The sequence below is a fragment of the Notothenia coriiceps genome, unplaced genomic scaffold (genome assembly GCF_000735185.1).
Source record: "Notothenia coriiceps isolate Sejong01 unplaced genomic scaffold, NC01 NC01_scaffold00033593, whole genome shotgun sequence".
In the NCBI taxonomy this organism is placed as follows: domain Eukaryota; kingdom Metazoa; phylum Chordata; class Actinopteri; order Perciformes; family Nototheniidae; genus Notothenia; species Notothenia coriiceps.
The window spans coordinates 6,651-24,563 of NW_011366294.1; the positions used below are offsets into that span (position 1 = coordinate 6,651).

At 41.3% G+C, this 17,913-nt stretch overlaps 2 protein-coding genes across 3 annotated transcripts; one reads left to right on the forward strand and one right to left on the reverse strand.

Annotated features, from left to right (window-relative positions):
- Positions 1-4,636: 4,636 nt before the first annotated feature.
- Positions 4,637-9,462, reverse strand: LOC104961665 (metabotropic glutamate receptor 1-like). The gene is made up of 3 exons (XM_010789995.1): positions 9,388-9,462; positions 7,673-8,513; positions 4,637-4,920 (listed from the first exon to the last, which is right to left on the reverse strand). Exons 2-3 carry the CDS (start codon positions 8,397-8,399, stop codon positions 4,637-4,639), a joined length of 1,011 nt encoding a protein of 336 aa, XP_010788297.1. The 5' UTR covers positions 8,400-8,513; positions 9,388-9,462.
- Positions 9,463-12,143: 2,681 nt separating this feature from the next.
- On the forward strand, positions 12,144-17,525 carry LOC104961664 (F-box only protein 30-like). Of its 2 annotated transcripts, none has more exons than XM_010789993.1 (3): positions 12,144-12,275; positions 13,538-15,653; positions 16,763-17,525. In XM_010789993.1, the coding sequence occupies exons 2-3, from the start codon at positions 13,587-13,589 to the stop codon at positions 16,955-16,957; spliced, it is 2,262 nt and encodes a 753-aa protein (XP_010788295.1). In that variant the 5' UTR covers positions 12,144-12,275; positions 13,538-13,586; the 3' UTR covers positions 16,958-17,525. The 2 variants fall into 2 exon arrangements, with proteins under 2 accessions (XP_010788295.1, XP_010788296.1); XM_010789994.1 differs by having other exon boundaries at positions 13,543-15,653.
- The last annotated feature ends 388 nt before the right edge of the window (positions 17,526-17,913 follow it).

Consider the following 17,913-nt stretch of genomic DNA (forward strand, 5'->3'; position numbering starts at 1 on the left):
AGTAATATTTATCTCAACTATTGAGTAGTGCAGCTTTAAAGGAAATGTCAACAAAGCGTGTGTCAAAGTAACATGCTTTGCTGAGCTATCTTTTCATACCAGACTGCTCCTTTGAGGTGTCACACTACGTCTACTGCACCTTTTTCCCCTGAAAGACGAGGGTCCACGATCAGGGACGATAACATAAAACAATCTACAGCCAGCCATGCTTATCCTTCTCATCTCCTCTGTGTTTGCCTTTGTCTTTCATTACACATATTTTCTACTTCTCTCATGGTGGCTAATAATCTAAAATCTACTCCTATCTATCACCGTCCAACCTATTGTAGAACTGATAGACTCTCCTAATCCCTTCCAGTGCAAGTGCAAACACTATTCAGTTTTAATGAGGCTTTATAAATGGATTTTCTGTGCTTCTCGCTTTATTATGCCTAAACAGGATATGTGACTCATCTAATACAATCTACTTATTGTCCTTTAACAAAACAAAACTACGGACATCATGTCTTCTTCATTGCAATGAAGTGGGTCATGTATGTCGGGTGTCTCTATTTGTGTGCCAGAGTGTATGCAGGGGATAAATGTTGTCTGTTGAGCGTGTATACCGTGTGTACATGTTGTAGATTATTGGAGGCAGCTGATACTGTAGGCAAAATCATGATGGACATCACAGAGAGAGAAAGAGAAGAGCCCTGTTGACTGACAATAGCCGAGCAGAGTGGATGTAAAGTGTTGAAGTGATGCAGAGTAGAGTCTGCAGGTCGGGGATAAAGTGGGTCGAGCACACTGCCACACCTGGCCCTCGTCTGAAGAGCAGGTTAGCCGAGCAGCTGAAACAAAAGCCCTCACGTCCAGAACTCTGCATGTCTATTTGAAGTTTATGTAGACTGTATTGTGCCTCTGTGGAGTTGGATGATCATCTCCACATATGAGATCCACAACATTGCCTGCTCTTGGATTTTCCCAAATATTTGTTATGTCTTGTATGCCATTTCTTAAGCGGTTTAGTTTGTGCTATAAAATGGTGAGATGTAAAAGGTCAAGGAGACGTATAAACCAATAACTGTCTCACCGTCTCACTGATGTTGATGAAACCTGCTGGCTTACAAATTATACTGACCACCCTAAGGCAGTGCAATGATAAAAACAACAATATCCTCAATGTTGTATTGTTAACTCTGTATGTTAACTGTGATGAGGGGTGATGCCTTTTGTTTTGATGATTTGACATTTTAATTATTAATCTGATTGGCCTGATGGGGATGCTGCAGTAGAATATATAAATAGAAAACAAAGCTTTAAAAAGCCAGGACTCCAACAGTGCCAGTCTGATTAAGGAGATACCTTTGATGACCTTGTCTCATTATGCTTCCTCTGGCCATGTTTTGGCTACCGGTTCATCACTATAAGTGACCCCTTAAACAAACACATGGTCAATTGGTGCCTTGATGCATATTAGATATATTTAAAATACATTTGCAGTAATAAAAGAGAGCGTGAAAAGAAGAAGATGTTCAATGAAAGAACAACAGAGTGGCCTGTGTGTCACTTTGTTTCATTCACTCTTTGTTTGTCTTTGTGAATCTTACATCCCTACAACTCTCTGTAGCTCTCTGTGCACACACACACACACACACACACACACACACACACACACACACACACACACTTCATAAAAGAGGCTTATTTAGAGGTGAAAGCATGAATTAAGAAAAGAAAACCCCTTTGATGAGATAATATGCGTCTGACAGCTTCATTCAGTTGATCACTACATGCCGGGAAAGACACACATGGCTTAGCATCTGTGTTGGCCCAGACTTCCTCTCTGTCATTTTTACACACTCTGTCTATCTCCTTCTCTCTTTCCCTCTCTTTCTTTTACCTCTCATCTTTCTTTCCTCTCTCCCTGACCCAGAAGCATTTCTTACGCCCATGGAGACTTCCACAAAAGCTAAAAAAAGACCCACTTTACCGTCTCCTATGGAGGAAAAAAGCTAAAGGAGAGATATGGAAAGGAATGTAACCCTAGAGTGTCATTATAATGGATAGTTTAAAAGGCATGTTCTCCAACTGAAAAGAAAGAGTGGTTTCCCCTGCCAAGATCTTAAATATGCATGGATGCATTGAATATAACACATACAATATAAACAGAGGCTGGTAAGAGACACACTTTTCTTCTCTTTATTTCTACCACTGGGATTTATGACAGGAAATAGAAAAGGCTTCCTCAAGGATAATGGCAATGAAAATAAACAAATCCTTCAGCGCCTGCCAATAGAGGAGTGTTCCTTCGACTGGATAATCCTATGTGTGTAAATTCATACAAGTAAATGCAACAAGGTGTACTAATTGACATCTATTAGATGCTGTAGCTATTCAACCAGGCCATTTTGAGGTTGTCTGCAGTTTTCCTACTGTCAACAGATCCCATGAAAAGACTCAAACCAATACAGCGTTAAACCATATCTCAATGTGACATCTTTATACTGCCTGTGGCTCTCAGCCTGAAGCCTTGTAAGAACAAAATATAGACCCTCCAGAAAAACGCGGGCAAAAATCCTTGATTATGCCGGCTAAATTCCTTGATTATGCGGGCTAAAATCCTTGATTATGCGGGCTAAAATCCTTGATTATGGGGGCTAAATTCCTTGATTATGCGGGCTAAAATCCTTGATTATGCGATTAAACATGCGGGGTTTTTATGTGATTTTATGCGGTGAAATTGCGGGAAGTTGCGAAATATGCGGAAAGTTGCGAAATATGCTAAATATGCGGGGGAAAAGAACAACAATTTTTTTAAATATTGGGCTGTCTTATTTATTCCCTCTCACACACAACCTGCCACTAACGTTAAACCCCTTTACTATTCAATTAAACACATTCAATGTTTATTTATTGTAAAAGCAATTGGGCTATTTTAATCTCACACACACACACACACATACACACACACACACACACACACACACACACACACTTCTCCGCTTCATTCTGTTTTCATTTACTCGTTCGTTATCTGACCAGCTTCAATCTTGTAGGCTACTCACTTCGTTTCTTGTAGCCCTCGAAAGGGTTTTGGAGGTTGATCCCTCGGTGAACGTGAGTTGAATGGCTTTCTTGTCCGCAGCAGCAGAAAGCATTTTCGAATGTTTGAATGAATCAAAGTGGGTCGCCACCGTCGATTTTCTCTTATGCTCCAACACACAGTTGCACGGGGTGCAGAATAGTTTCCCCCCACTTTTTGCCCGGTCTTTAGTAGAAATGTTCGTTGGTAAATGAGCTCTATACAGTGTTGTTTACATTCTGTGATGCGCGAGTTGATGACGTCACGTCAAAACGAGTTAACTTTTTTTTCTTCTCAACTTTGTGTGGAAAAATGCGGGGATTATGTGGCCTTTTGATAAATATGCGGCCTTTTAAAAATCTGCGCCATTTTGCTGATTATGCGGTAAATTCTGCGATCGCAGAATCGCGTTTTTCTGGAGGGTCTAAAAATAGAAAACATCGGGTAAATAAATGAGCATGACTGAAAAACAGCCCATTTGTTGGGGAATAGTTTTTTGCTGCAAATTATTACACATTTAGTGCTACAGTGAGTATGTACAGTTCAATCTTATTTAAACATCAATGGTAAATACATCTTAATATTGTAATCTTAAAATATTTTTAAGATCAGGCATGGTCAATATATTCTGAAAATTGTATGACTAAATTACCTTTTGCTTTTATGAAGAAATGTAGAGGTACAAAACAATCGACTACTATGCGCCAAAATCTGAGGGAACATACAGTAATGACAGAAGCTACTATTCAGTATATTGTCTCGGATATTTCTCCTGTTTGAAGATGATGGCTGGAATCCTGAGCTGCACTCATGCAGTGCTTATCTCCAACAAATACTGCTTAGCTTGGCTACAAGTCTCAGTCATCCTTAGCTGTCTTATTAATGTACTCCTCTTGTGACAAGCAGCTGACAAGTGCCCTACAACAGACCAACGCCAAAAAACCTCGCCCCTCTCTGAAATGATGGGGGAGAGGTGTCGCATGAATGAACTGAAAGGAGCATCAAAGTTGTTGAATTTTACTCACAAGTGTGAATGTCCCTTGAGTACTATTTAATGGTGTAATGTGCCGCTGTATACAGTAAGTGTGTGAGAAGGCTCTGTCTGCCCTTTTGCAATGACTCAGATAGATTGCAGCTACAGCCACTGTCACTCAACACTGTCAAAAAGAAAATCAAGAAAGAGGTGAAATGGAAAGAAAAATATTGAGTGAATATCCAAAAAAAAAAGAGTTTGACAATTCGGTTGATTCTTGATGTCCTCACGTGTACGAGTAGCTGTTTTGCTCTCTTATGCTTTAATCACTGGCATTGCCTTTAAAAAGCAAAAGAGAGACCGCCCAACTTGTAGAGAATATACTAGACGCATTGTTTCCCTCTCTAGTTTTGTGTCTTTGACAGAAATACCAATTATTCATAGCTGGAGAACATTTCTATTCAGTGCTATAGGAATATGATCTAATACGTCTCCGTTGCCTTGGTGACATGCACATCAGGAAGACAACACAGCATCTTGCAGCCTTCCAGCCTGTTAACCGATTTCTTGCCATCCACAGAGATGCTGTCAACTGTGAATCAAAAGGTACGATAGAAAACAACACATCCATACCTGCCGAGGAGGAGGAACTCCCCGGACACCCCCAGCCTCCTCATGGCCATCAGGAGACCTCGGACAGTCATGCCCTCACAGAAGCACACCACCACACGAGCTTTGGGCAGACGTTCCCGTAGTTTCCTCAAAAGGCGGTCAAAGTGCTTCTCCCCCGCGTTACTGTAGATCTTGTCCGAGTGGGCAATGCACAAGCCTTCCAGAGAGGCCAGCTCCTTGAAGGCCTCCATGCCACTCTCCCCATAGTTTCCTATTGGTGAGGAAGAAAATGGATCGTTACTAAACAGGGAGAATTCAGACGGAAACCATTCTGTCCTTATCTTGATCTTCCTTGTAAAATGTATTTTCATTGTATCCAGATTGTGAGTATGGTGTGAATACACTGGTTATGGCGCTAAAAAGTGCCTCATTGTAATTGAAAATAAAATGTTTTAGTGCCAACCATAGCATGCCTTCATAACTAAATGCTTTCAACTTTCTAATTACTGCACTGTTGGACAATTAATATCCAACAGTGACATTAAAACAACCACCCCTCTCCCCCGGCCCCCCTCAGCGGTTGTTTTTATTGCGTCAAATTCAGATCCTCTCGTAATGAGTGTCGGAGAATTTCCTGGCTCCTGATTGCAATCAAAGCCAAAAGAGGTGAAGATGGCTATCCTTGTTTTAACTGCACAGCATCACAATCAAGAGCCCTGCAAAGCTGTTTTAGTACAAATCTTCTATTTCCATGCGGACCGCAGTGCTTGACTACTGTGTCACGATCTGGATTGTTGATAAAGCCCACAGCTCTGTAGCATGAGAGCTGGATTAAACAGACAATCCAATCACTTGTGCATGCTTGAACATCTCTCTCTCTCTCTCTCTCTCTCTCTCTCTCTCTCTCTCTCTCTCTCTCTCTCTCTCTCTCTCTCTCTCTCTCTCTCTCTCTGTGTGTGTGTGTGTGTGTGTGTGTGTGTGTGTGTGTGTGTGTGTGTGTGTGTGTGTGTGTGTGTGTGTGTGTGTGTGTGTGTGTGTGTGTGTGTGTGTGTGTGTGTGTGTGTGTGTGTGTGTTGTCAAAAAGTAAATAAATACCTCTATCCACAGAATTCTGAAAACATTTGAAATGCAATTGCCTTATTGAGAGTACAGGTTCCTTGGGGCGTCTGCCGTGTCCCTTAATATGGGTGATGTAGACTGAATACTCCATCTATTTGTGGCATGGCTCTTTATGGAGCAGTAAAAAACGATAGATGAAATAGGCGTCACAGTAATGCATTTACTATGGCCCACAACGGGCGCCTGTGTTGGTTTTCCAATAGTACTTTGAGGATATTTTGCTTCATTTCATTTTGTGACTGGTAAATGGGAATAATGGTATGCAATTATTTTTACTTTTTCCATCTAGGCTGTGAGACAGGTAGGTGTGTGTGCATTAGTTGACAGCCCATTTGACAATGACTACCAAAAACCTGCTTTTTGTATTCCCACCAGACTGATGATAATCAGGAAAGGCAATTTATACAATTTCACAGCTCTAGCTGTTGCTAAGGGAACGCGCTGCATTTGTAACTTGTCTACAGTGGTGGAAGGAGAAAACTCATGAGCTTAAGCCAGTCGTGACCACTATTTCAGAGATGGAGCTAAACAAACAAGTGGGTTTACATATGACTCAGAGTCAGAGTAAGGTCTGCATCAAACAAATTAGAATGTGAAGTCTCAGTTAGAAACTAAGTTGCTCCAAACTCCTCTGTTTTCTCTTAGGAAATTGAAGCTAAAGTGTAAGGATTTGTATGTACAGTGTGTGCAATTAAAAGAACAAAAACACAATTTCAACTATAGCTTACACATTTGTTCTTTGCAACATTTTTGGAAATTATTTTACTTTTATCCCTCACATTTGAGTAAATCATGTTGCTGCCTAGAGGCACCAGGTGCATGTTGAAGGTCAGACAACTGACGCCACCTAGTTATGTGGTCAGGTACTACAGCGACCTCTCCATCTATCGGACAGCAACCTGTGTCAAAGCCCCTCGCCATCAGATGACTATATTGGGACTTTCCAAAGATGTTCTTCACCCCCAGTGAAGTATGCAATATAGCCTGCAGTTGTGCTTTTGGTGCAAACTACTGACTGGGAAAAAAAACTATGGACATAATTCACTTCACAGTAATGACTCTGTCTACCCAACCAGTTGTGAACCTAGCCCATCATAGTATGAAAAGCTATTATTGCAAGGGTTCGTGTTGAGATAAGACATTTATTTTAATTTCCATAAATCTGGTAAAGATTTGAAACATTCCTTTCATTTTCATCCCTGCCTCACCCTCCTGACTTAACCATCAAATTAATTTAACATTTCTAAAGAGACACCTACATTGTTAATGCTCAAAAGGTTCAATCATGTTCTTTGATTTTAAAACTTGCCGCAAGTACAAATAACAGTCAAAAACCTCCAGCTTTGGTTCCACAATGCCAAAGCATGTGAAAAAAATCCAAGGAGTAAGAGTTGGAGGATACCTTGAAAGATTGTATTTAAAGGTAAAAGATGAGAACATCATTGTTTACTAAACATACACTATACTTACACGTTAAATAATAAATGCAAACAAAGCTGCATGATGGTGCATTAGAAGCGTGGGAAGATGCTTGAAGCAATGTCCACACATCAAACCTCATCTCCAGACAACATAAAAATTATGAAGATGATGAAGATATACGCAGGGAGGCACATGTCTGTGTGGCTGCAACTACCTGCTCTGATAAGACTGACTGAGACAGAGACATGGAGAAAGTGTAAATATAATTATCTCTCAAGTAAAACGTATGTTAGGGGGGAATGTATAAGTATCCTGAATATTTTCCAAATGCTATATGAAATATTAAAACAAATGTAGGTTTCTCTCTAAAACGCTAAATGCTAATACTTGAGCACATTGAAGAGATTGTAGGTGACATTTCTACAACAACAACAATATATAGTGATTTGACTGTATGAGAGGTCAGTGATTAGGAGTCTCACCCTCAGTGTGCACTGCAGACACATAGGTCCAGTTGTATCGGTTGACAATGTCCAGCATGGCCCGAGCCTGCAGAGTGTCCGAGGGCACAACCCTCAGGAAGTACTTGAACAGGGTCTTGTCGCTCAAATCGATGCTGGTGGCAGAGTATGCGATCTGCGGGATGTTAAAGAGCTGCAGGAGGTTCTGCACCTGAATGGCCACAGAGCTGGATCCGGGTCCGATCACTCCAGCGATGGGCTTCTTGCTGGGTGGAGGCTGGGGGGACGGGGTGCCGTCAATGCACCATTTGGACCCGTCCTTGTCATCCCGGATAGAGATGAGGGAGTCACGGATGAACTCGATGCTCTGCTCCAGGGCCACAGAGGAGTGCCAGCAGGAGTCGCGGATCTCGCAGCCCAGGCTGATGTTTGGGAGGAGGTGTGGGTCCGCGTTGATCCGGTCCAACGTGTGGAACATGGCCTCCACCCTTTGGATGCCATACTGCTCGCGGACGTCCCCGCACTTCCGCTCAGCTACTTTCTCCGCAGACGGCTGGTGGTGGACGGAAAAGAGCGCGCCGATGATCACGTCTCCATCCATACGAGCCACGGAGCGGACAACCGCACGGGGGACCGCCGCCCGCTCATAGATGCTGCTGTGGGAGACCACGAAGGCGCGGAAGAAAAACGCGGGGAGAAACAGAAGAGCGAGGAGACCCATCTTTACGCGTGCCATATTTTGCCACATCGCGTAATCCGTGCCAACTGTGCAGGCATACTATCTGCTGTCTGACAATACATCCACGTTTATCCAAGAGACCATGATTTGTGAGCACGACACCCGGGGCATATCCACGCGCACCTGCAGAGAGAGAAGACAAACTGCTGTGTAATGTAAGCTTGGAGAAAACCAGGCCAGATGTGCTACACTGGTATGTGGGAAGAGTTGACTAAGCACGCATGCTCCTTTCCATCTACGCCCTGATTTACATTCCTACAGCTGACAACAGTCGTCATGCCTCTCCCATCAGCTCACATCGAGGTGCCTTTGAGCAAGGGATTTAACTCACACCCACCTGATCAGCGAGCATTATTGGCTGAACAGGAATGCAATCCACTGGGAAATGCCCAACCGTGCAGGTGGTTAGCTCTGTAAGGAGCAGCGAGGTACTTTAAAATGTCTCAAACAATCGATTATTTACACTTTGCACCGGGAGAGGCTGAGGTGCTGTGCTCGCTGTCCATTGAGAAAAATCATGCAGACAGATTTCAGAACCGTGGACAGCGTGCTTTCCAAACACATTACAAGGACGTCTTTGGGACTGTTGCCCAGGTTCGTCATCCTCACAGACATCCCTCCCGATTTGACTCAGCTAGTGTCTATAAATAAATACAATAAATATATAAATAAAGCCAAGAAACTACATGTTTTCATAGCCACCACCTATTTCAATTCTACATGAGAACGAATAAAAGACAGCCAAGGTTGTTTTTATTTTCAAACGCACCTTACATTATTCGTTTCTACCGTGCAATCTAAAGTAGCCTTCATTGATGATAATACTAAAATAATAATGATAATAAACGAATAATAATAGAGCAGGGAGAAGCTCAAGATAATAGTATGTTCCCAAATGCCTCGATGAACCTATAATCTGTTTATCTTTTTCCATTCTTCTATTTACATCTTACATAGTTTAAGCTGCTTTTTCTGTGTCTGTTGCATCAAAACTTACCTGAGTCCTGGAGACATGCCTTCGTCCGTCTTCTGTAGCGCGTGGTCCTCGGCTGTATCACTTGAATCCCTCTGTCTCTCTCTCCCTCTCCCTCTCTCGGTCTCTCTCTCTCTCTCTCAACTCGAACGTGTTAACCATCGCCTTTTCAGTATTTGCTTCCAATGCTTGCACGTCTTGCTTTAGAACATGTCTAATTCTTATTCATATTAAGACATGCATTAAGACGGGTAATGTTTTATCAGAGCTAAAATGACTGCAAAAACCTGGAACTATGCTGCCAGGTATAATACATTACATCAGTGGAGCAACTGCGGTGCTATGCAAGATAGTTGGATACTGAATTATTGCCATTACTAGTAATATGATTACCTCTTGCATGGTATTTTACAAGCAAGTTTGGAAATGTTCGTGGTACAGATGTTAAACAACATCAGTACTGTCATCTCTTCAGCACTATCATAAAAATGTGGTTAGCTGCATAACTGCTATAATGATTGTATCCCGTTAATGCTGTCCCATCATAAATAGCTGCTTAAATTAATAATTGGATGTATCTATAATTCTGGTATTTTGAGAAGGACAGAGATATCGGGTCTCTCTCTCAGGCGTAGGCCACCAATTAATTATATGACAGCTGAGCTCTTGAGTGTATGTATTGGGTGTTTATACGGTTTTAAACTGTCAAACACTTACAACACGCAGACATGACGACATGCACCCCTGTCTCTCGTAATAAATATATGATATGTTCACTATTTGAGTTTACCTGACTTCCACAATGGATGTTTTCGGCACCATGGACAGCAGTTACAGTTTGCATTGCGCCATCTAGAGTTTGAATGGAGATCATTGATGGCATTTAAGCAGGCCTAAACAGACTTAGACATGAGACAACACCTATTTCATTGAAAAAGAAATGATTTTAAATATATATTTTGAGTAGGCTATATCACTGATTTATTGCCCAAGTGCAGGAGTTTACCCCCCCCTGTACCAGTTGTAAATTGAAGTTCTGAAACTAATCAGCCCATCAGTGATGAAGACTGGATGAGTCCAGGCAAAGACACGACTCATTCCTGGGGGCCATGCAGTTCACTTGGTAGGGTCCTGTCGTGACTCATGCCAGGCGGTATAAATCACAAATAAACGTATAAAAGAGTCGCAATGACACTGCCACTGCTGGTGCTCGGGGCTTCAGGAGGCCTCATCTGATATTGAACCTGAATAAAAGTGACATGTTTGGGAAGCAGAGACTACTTGGATACTGCAGCCACACTTCAGGGCAAAGGGCGACAGCGGTACTCGGTTTATTCTAGGACTGCTGTCTGCGTGGGTTGACCGCAAGTGTGCGTTGACTTAAGCTGTAATATAATTGTTGGTGATGTTGGCTAGTATTGTTCAGGAGAGAATGTTTTGAACAACATTTTGTAGAAGTCTATTTTAGTCTATGGATTGCTTGCCGTAATCTTGGTGCAGGCTAGTATCAATCAGTCAAAGGCCTTTTAGTTGTCTGTTATCATACTTTCAATGCTGGCCTTAACATTAGGATTCAAGTATCAGATTGTTTTATAGTTGCCTGGCAACTTTAAAAAGGCCATTTATTAAATGAAGCAAACATACTATATATGAACCAGTAAAACAATAATTTCAATAACACAATTCTTTGTCTTGTGGGAAATCAAATATGCAAATATCACATTAAAACCTGTCTGCAAATGCTGTCATAATGCAAAATCCACATTTAGTCAGGTTTAATCTAATACAGCTAAAGTTGTTGTAAAATGTATGTCGGCAACTGCTTATTAGCTTAATGTATTAAGAGTTGTATGAGAAATCTTTGTCAATTCATTGTTCATTTTATTTTTAAATCATGTAAATGGTGATGGTCCCACTGACTGCATGGACTTGTTTCAACACCTCATGACAAGTGTATTCAGTATTACTAAGCACTGTCCTGCTGATGTGTCAATTAGTCAGCCCTCCCAGCTTCAGGGGGGCTGCTTTGTCGGTGACCCCGACCTCCAAAAGTGGCTCAGTTAACTGCAGAAGTCCAACCACTACTCGCCAGGAGGCCGTTTAGCAACAATAAGAGGACACTGCCCTCTTCTGGTTGTTACTGGTTACTGCATGTTCATTGTTTTTCAATAAATAAAGAAAGACGTTTAATAATTAAGTTTATTTAATACAACTTTTGAGTTTTATTTATATAAATAAGTATATCATTAAACATTTAATCCAGTGTTTGTTGAATATTTTTTAAACAGGATTAAGTAGACCAAGTCGAAATGAACAGCTCAAAGAAATGTAATTCAGATTTGTATAACTCATTTAAATTAAAAGCACTTTTTTTTAACTGTTTGGTGAAGATACAATTGTTATAGGAAGCAGAGGGTAATTTCAATGTAACGTTTAGCTGAATTATTAGATTTTATTGGTGGATATGTTTAATTTATTGACACATGCACAACGTTTTATTGACAACTCATACCTTCCAGATTTGACATTATTGTATTTGTATTAGACGGTTCGGTCTGTATCTATATAATACAAATCTGATTTAACATTATTGTATTTTTTTTTTATTACAAAGCGGTTCGGTGTATATCTATATAATACAATTATGTTATTTTTTCTCTCTTACCTTTTTTATCGACGTTTTATAATGTCGATATGAGCCATCAGGCCTTTTAATTATACTGTAAATGTTTCAACATCTTGGTCAATAAAGTTTTGAACAGGGAAAAAAAGGGGCTGGATGACAAGGATTGTAGTTAATAGCTGTCATTAGCATTTTCTGAAAGGAGACAACTACAGCAACAGCTAGTTGTATTTATATATAGCAACAATACACATCTCAGAATAAATTTTTCTACCAACGCAACGATAAGGTGAGGAACTACTTCCATGCTAACATTAGCTCGCTGTTAGCTTGTTGTGAACTTCCGAGCTGTTGTTAGCCAACATTAGCCGGCTAGGATAGCTAGCTTGCCATTGTTTTCAAAACAAGTTGGTTTAACAGCGACATAAATGTTGACAACAGGTACGGTGGCATACAAAACTATTGTTAACTGTTTATAAAGCTTATGTTTTCATCGTCGGTTCCTTTTAATACAGTGCTGATTGTGCTAAGTAAACTTAAAGGTCTAAGGTGAAGCTAGTTACAATCGACTTACTGTGTCTTCCTGGTAGGAAGCTACTTCGGTTGCCATCTGTATATGCGCTCTGTTTTTGCTACTTGTTAAGTTAAACTGATTTAATCTTTACAACTAAACAGAATCGTTGCATGCTCAATCTCGCAACAATTCAGGATTTAGTTATGACAAAAATGTATGCGGTTTATGGCTCAGTGACTACTTAACGTTAGATGATGTATTTTGACAATGTCCATGCAAGCTGCATTCGTAAAGTGACCGATGACTGATTCGTAAAAGTGACAGAATATAAATGCCCTTAATATATTGTTGATAAAATGGTTATGGAAACAGAATACAGTTTCTGTGTTATTTCAGCAGTAGCATCTTAGATGTGCATCTCAGTTGCAGAAGTTTACATTTTTCAGTAGTATCTCTGCACAATTATCCAAATACAATTGCAACCATGTTAGATGTAATGAAATAAATGGTCAATAAACGTCCTTTATGTCTGTTATAAATATATATATATTATATATCTGAGATATTCAGCATTAATTGCACTGTAATACTTATCTTTATCATTAATTATTTTCACACTATGTCTTCAAGAACTCATCAAGCTTTGCCCTTTTATACTAATGATAGGAAATCCCACAAGCACTCTGTACACAATCAGATATAAATGTTTTGATTGGACAAAACCTTAAGATTTCTTTTTTATATTTCTTCCTATTTGTTCCAAATTAATACTGTATGCTCTGGGCTCAGATCTCAGCAAGCAATGTGACTGACATCTGGTGGTCTGAAGTAAATATAGCAGCCATTTACAAGTGGGCTAACATCCCTGCTACTACACCAAACCTTATATGTGTGCAACACATTTTTTTAAAACACTACTATCACAAAGTCATCATGCAACAGAAGATCTGACACAACAAATTGAAGCCGTGCTCTCTGTTTTTTTGTCTTATCCCATCATATACTGACAATATTTGCTATTTTTGCTTATTTGACAGGACAGTGGATTTTCTCACACTCAGAATCTTCCACCCCTTGAGTCTGAAGATGGAGGAAGATCATGTTCACTGTAGGTCCTGCTTCAATCAGAGATGCAACTTCAGAACTCAACCAGACATTTCTTGTGATATTATGACCTGTCCTTTAGTGTGTGGGGCTGTATTTCACTCCTGCAAAGTTGTTGAGCACCACCTTATGTGCCCACTGATGAGGGTCCCCTGCCTAAACAGAGACTATGGCTGCCCCGCCAACCTGGTGCGTAACCAAATGTATGCTCACCTCGATGTGTGTCCAGCAGGAGTGGTGTGCTGCACTATGGAGTGGAACAGATGGCCCGTTAGCTGCCTGGACTACACTTCCTATGAAAGCCTGAGCCGTGGAGTGGAGGAGGTGGAGCAGCTAGACATGGCACTTGCTCTTCAGGACCAGCGTACACTACTCGAGTCCCTCAAAGTGATTGCCATGTCACCCACTGCAGAAGGAGAGCCGTTTCTCCTTGTTAGTAAGGAAAACAGGGAAACGGACTCATCTTCGCCTACATCTGCCCCTGAGGCCTCCACCGTTATTGATACAGCTTCACACTCATCATCCTCACACCAGCCACAACCTCCCCCGTCAGTTTTGGCAAAGGAGAGAATTGCCAGTGGAATTAATGGCTTGAATGAGGAGCACTTCGGTAAACTCTACGAGGCCACAGTGGAGACGGCAAGAAGCTTAGCTGCTGCTTTGGACTTTGTTAGCAATGCCAACTCTGTTGACAGCAGCACAGAGTGTGTGAACAGTGGAGCTGTTACTCCGATGAGTACATTGAGCGACAATGGAGACCCTAAGAATGAACTAGAAATCAAAACACCAGTAGCCACTGATGGTTTAAATAAAAAAGACATGGAGGTACAAAGTGTCTGTTCTAGCTGTTTGATAGGAAATGGGGCTCTCAACGGAACAGATCCAAAGATTTTAAAACCTGCAAATGGACGACTGTCGGGAGCAATGGAGGCCTTTCCTGTTGAGGTTCAAGAAGACATGAACGCTGGGGTTTCTCAGGAGCCCGTCACCCCTCAGATGGCATCTCCGGGGGATGTCAGACAGGGAGTGGCACAGAGCGCTGGTCATGTGTTGCTTGAAGACAGGGGGCTAGCTCTTTTAGAAAACCATGGGCATGATCGTAAATTTCACAACTACAATTTTTTTAGGGGCCAATGTTCATTACCTAATGGACGGAAAGGTTACTTCCCAGACAGGTCACTGTATAGATTGCGACCGAAAATGGAGGACAAGGCAGTAGATACCTCAGATTTGGAGCAGGATGAAGACCCCATGGGTCTGGGAGAAATCGATCTTATCACAGCAGCGCTGTTCTTTTGTTTAGAGGAGTCCAGAGAGTGTAGAAGGATCTCTGACAAAGTCTATGTTGATGGCTACCGTGTTGACTTTGGCACACAGACTTTCACTTTCCCTGCAGCCATCTTGGTTACCAACACTAGAGTGGGGGACATAGCTTCTGCATCTGCCTGTGACCATGCGGCCCCCCAGCTTTCCTACCCCAGCCCTTTCCGCACTCTCCGCCTCTGCCTTGTCTTGGAAGCTCTGGAGGTCGAGGCAGTCCCACATAACCGCTACCTCCCTCCTAACCCTCGCTACCAGCATATGTTCCCTTTCGTCTGTGGTCAGTCATTGCGCAGGGACCAGTTTTCTTCCCATTTCATAAATGTCCATGGTGACATTCACGCTGGTCTCAATGGTTGGATGGAGCACCGCTGCCCGCTGGCATACTATGGCTGCACATTCTCTCAGCGAAGGTTTTACCCATCCACCCAGGGGGCCAAAGTGGTTCATGACAGGCACCTCAGGTCCTTTGGGGTTCAGCCTTGCCCAGGGGCTCAACTTCCTGTTGATTTCCAGTCGGACCAACTTAGTGGGCTTCCCAGTGAGATATTGTGGCATATAGCTGGGTTCCTGGACAGTTTCAGCCTGTGCCAGCTGTCTCTGGTGTCACGGACTATGAGGGAGGTGTGTGCCAGCCTCCTCCAGATAAGAGGCATAGTGGAGCTGCAATGGGAGCGAAGACGTTGCCCTGGTACCCCTGGCAATGTATCATGGCAAATAAAAAATAGAGTGAGTAGAAAACCTGTATTATAAAGTTACTGTATGTCAGTTATTTTTAATATTTCCTTTAATCTGTATCTGAAATCTGAGAAAAGTGCTTTTGCAAAAGGAAACATTTCCAATAGCTGATGGAGCTCTACAGTAAATGCTACAATATTATACATAGCCAACATAGACTAAAGAATAATTACTTCAAATCTGTTTGAAATAGATAGATTTTTCAGGAGGGTGCCCCTAACATATATCAGTGATGCAAATTAGTCGCTTTTCGGCGCCTCCCGCTTTTTTAACGCTGATTTGGGTGACTTGTGTAATTCGTGGAGAACCGAAGAGTTTTCGTTTTGGGGTGGGTCCGTCAGTCCGAACTTCTCACTTCAAAAAAGAAGAAGAAATCTAGATCGCAAAATAATTAAACAAGCGAGTGCCTGTTTTTCCTGGCCAAGGACAGGTTCATTGAACACAACACGACGTAACGTGTCTTCACCATAGGTCTTCACGTGGTTATGTCTCGTCTGGAAGGTGTAACGGAGAGCATCGGAACGCTGCTCCAGCTCTTCAAATATTGCAGTACCCATAAGGAGCCGTACACATGCCGCAGTGTTTGCGAGGCTGTGTCTTTAGTTGTAAGCACAGTGGCGATCTGTTGTTATTAGCATCTGCTTAGCTAGCTATGCTAACGAATTTAAAGAGCTTTTCTACAACCAGGTGGAAGAGAGCTCGCTCCTGAGAGGCTCAAATAACCTCAGCTCAGTGAGGTTAAGGCACACCTTGATATGATCATTATAGTTATTAATGAGACATTAGAGACTCAATTATTAACAGGTATAAAATACTATAAGTTGTTAAAAATAACAAGAATAGAGTTTGAAAGGGGAGTGATTTGTAAAATATCCAAAAAGAAAAATCTGTCATTGTCAGATGGTATATTACGCTGTTTTTTTTCTGCTTCGAATAGTTCTCTATTTTTTCACCATAGCTGTGTTTGCATCACTGATATATAATGTTTGTTTAGGATAACATTTTGGATGCTGTAACAAAAGAAGGGAATGCAGCTTCACAAAATGATTAGTATGCATTGACCTCTTCATTCAGTAATCCTTTTTTATTTATTTATGCAGGTGTGGAGATTCAGCACTGCCTTCAGCCCGGTGTCATCATGGGGTTTCAATGATCTCCCCAGCATGTCGAACCATCTCAAGAAGTGTCACTTCAACACAGCAGAGCACAAGACGGAGCCCGTTCCCCTTCCTGCCATGTGCACTGCACGAGATGGACAGTCGCTGCGCCGCGTCCTGCGTCACATTAACACCTGACTCAACGCGGCTCGCCTCTTGCTTCTGCACGGGAGTCACTGTGGGAATATGTGGATGTTGCAATAATAGATTTTCTGTCATTAAAACAAATAACTCTACCTGTAATTCACTTATGAGGAAGCCTTGAATAAATCACACCATGCTTTTCACAATGAAGGTCTGTGTTTGTGGGTGTCCCTATGACGAGGATTTGTGCTAAAAGTTCCACTTTATTCTGGTTAGATGAAAATATTTTTTTTTTTGAAGACAAATATGCACAATAGATTGATATGATTCTATAAGATATACTGTATAACTGTTTGCCTTTGAGTAGTAGCCATTGGGGAAAAGCAGATTGTTGGTTATGTTGCATTATCTCTGTGTTACAGAAGCTTTGCCAGTACTTTACACAAGATTAGCTAATCCTTTCTTTGTTGATGTGACCATAAATGTTCAGTCTTTCTGATCCCTATAGCGGGTGTCAACCCAAGGTGTGTCAGGACATAAGTCAAAACAGATGGATATTAATGTGAGGACAGCCTGACAACGCATGTGATTTACTACCATTTAATAAAGTCTTTATAGCCTTCTAAGTATTTGTTGAATTCCTCAAATCACTCCTTAGTTATTCAATACACAATTTCCTTGTTGTTCTACCTTATTAAAAAGAAAATATCTTAACCTACCTTTTTAAATATATATATTTTTCTGTAAAATTTTATTGTCTTGCTTTATATGTTGACATCCAATTTTCCATTTGAAAACAAACTGAAATCTTTAATATGATTAAGACATAGCATTGAACACATCCACATTTCTTCTGACATGCCGTCCAGTTTCAACACTGAATGGTGAAATACCTGATCTCAGCTGGTTACATAAAGATCTTTCCTTCTTATATAATTTCTATAAAACACCAATACCATATTATCATACCAAACATAGACAGTTTTGGTAATTGCATGTATTATCAGCCA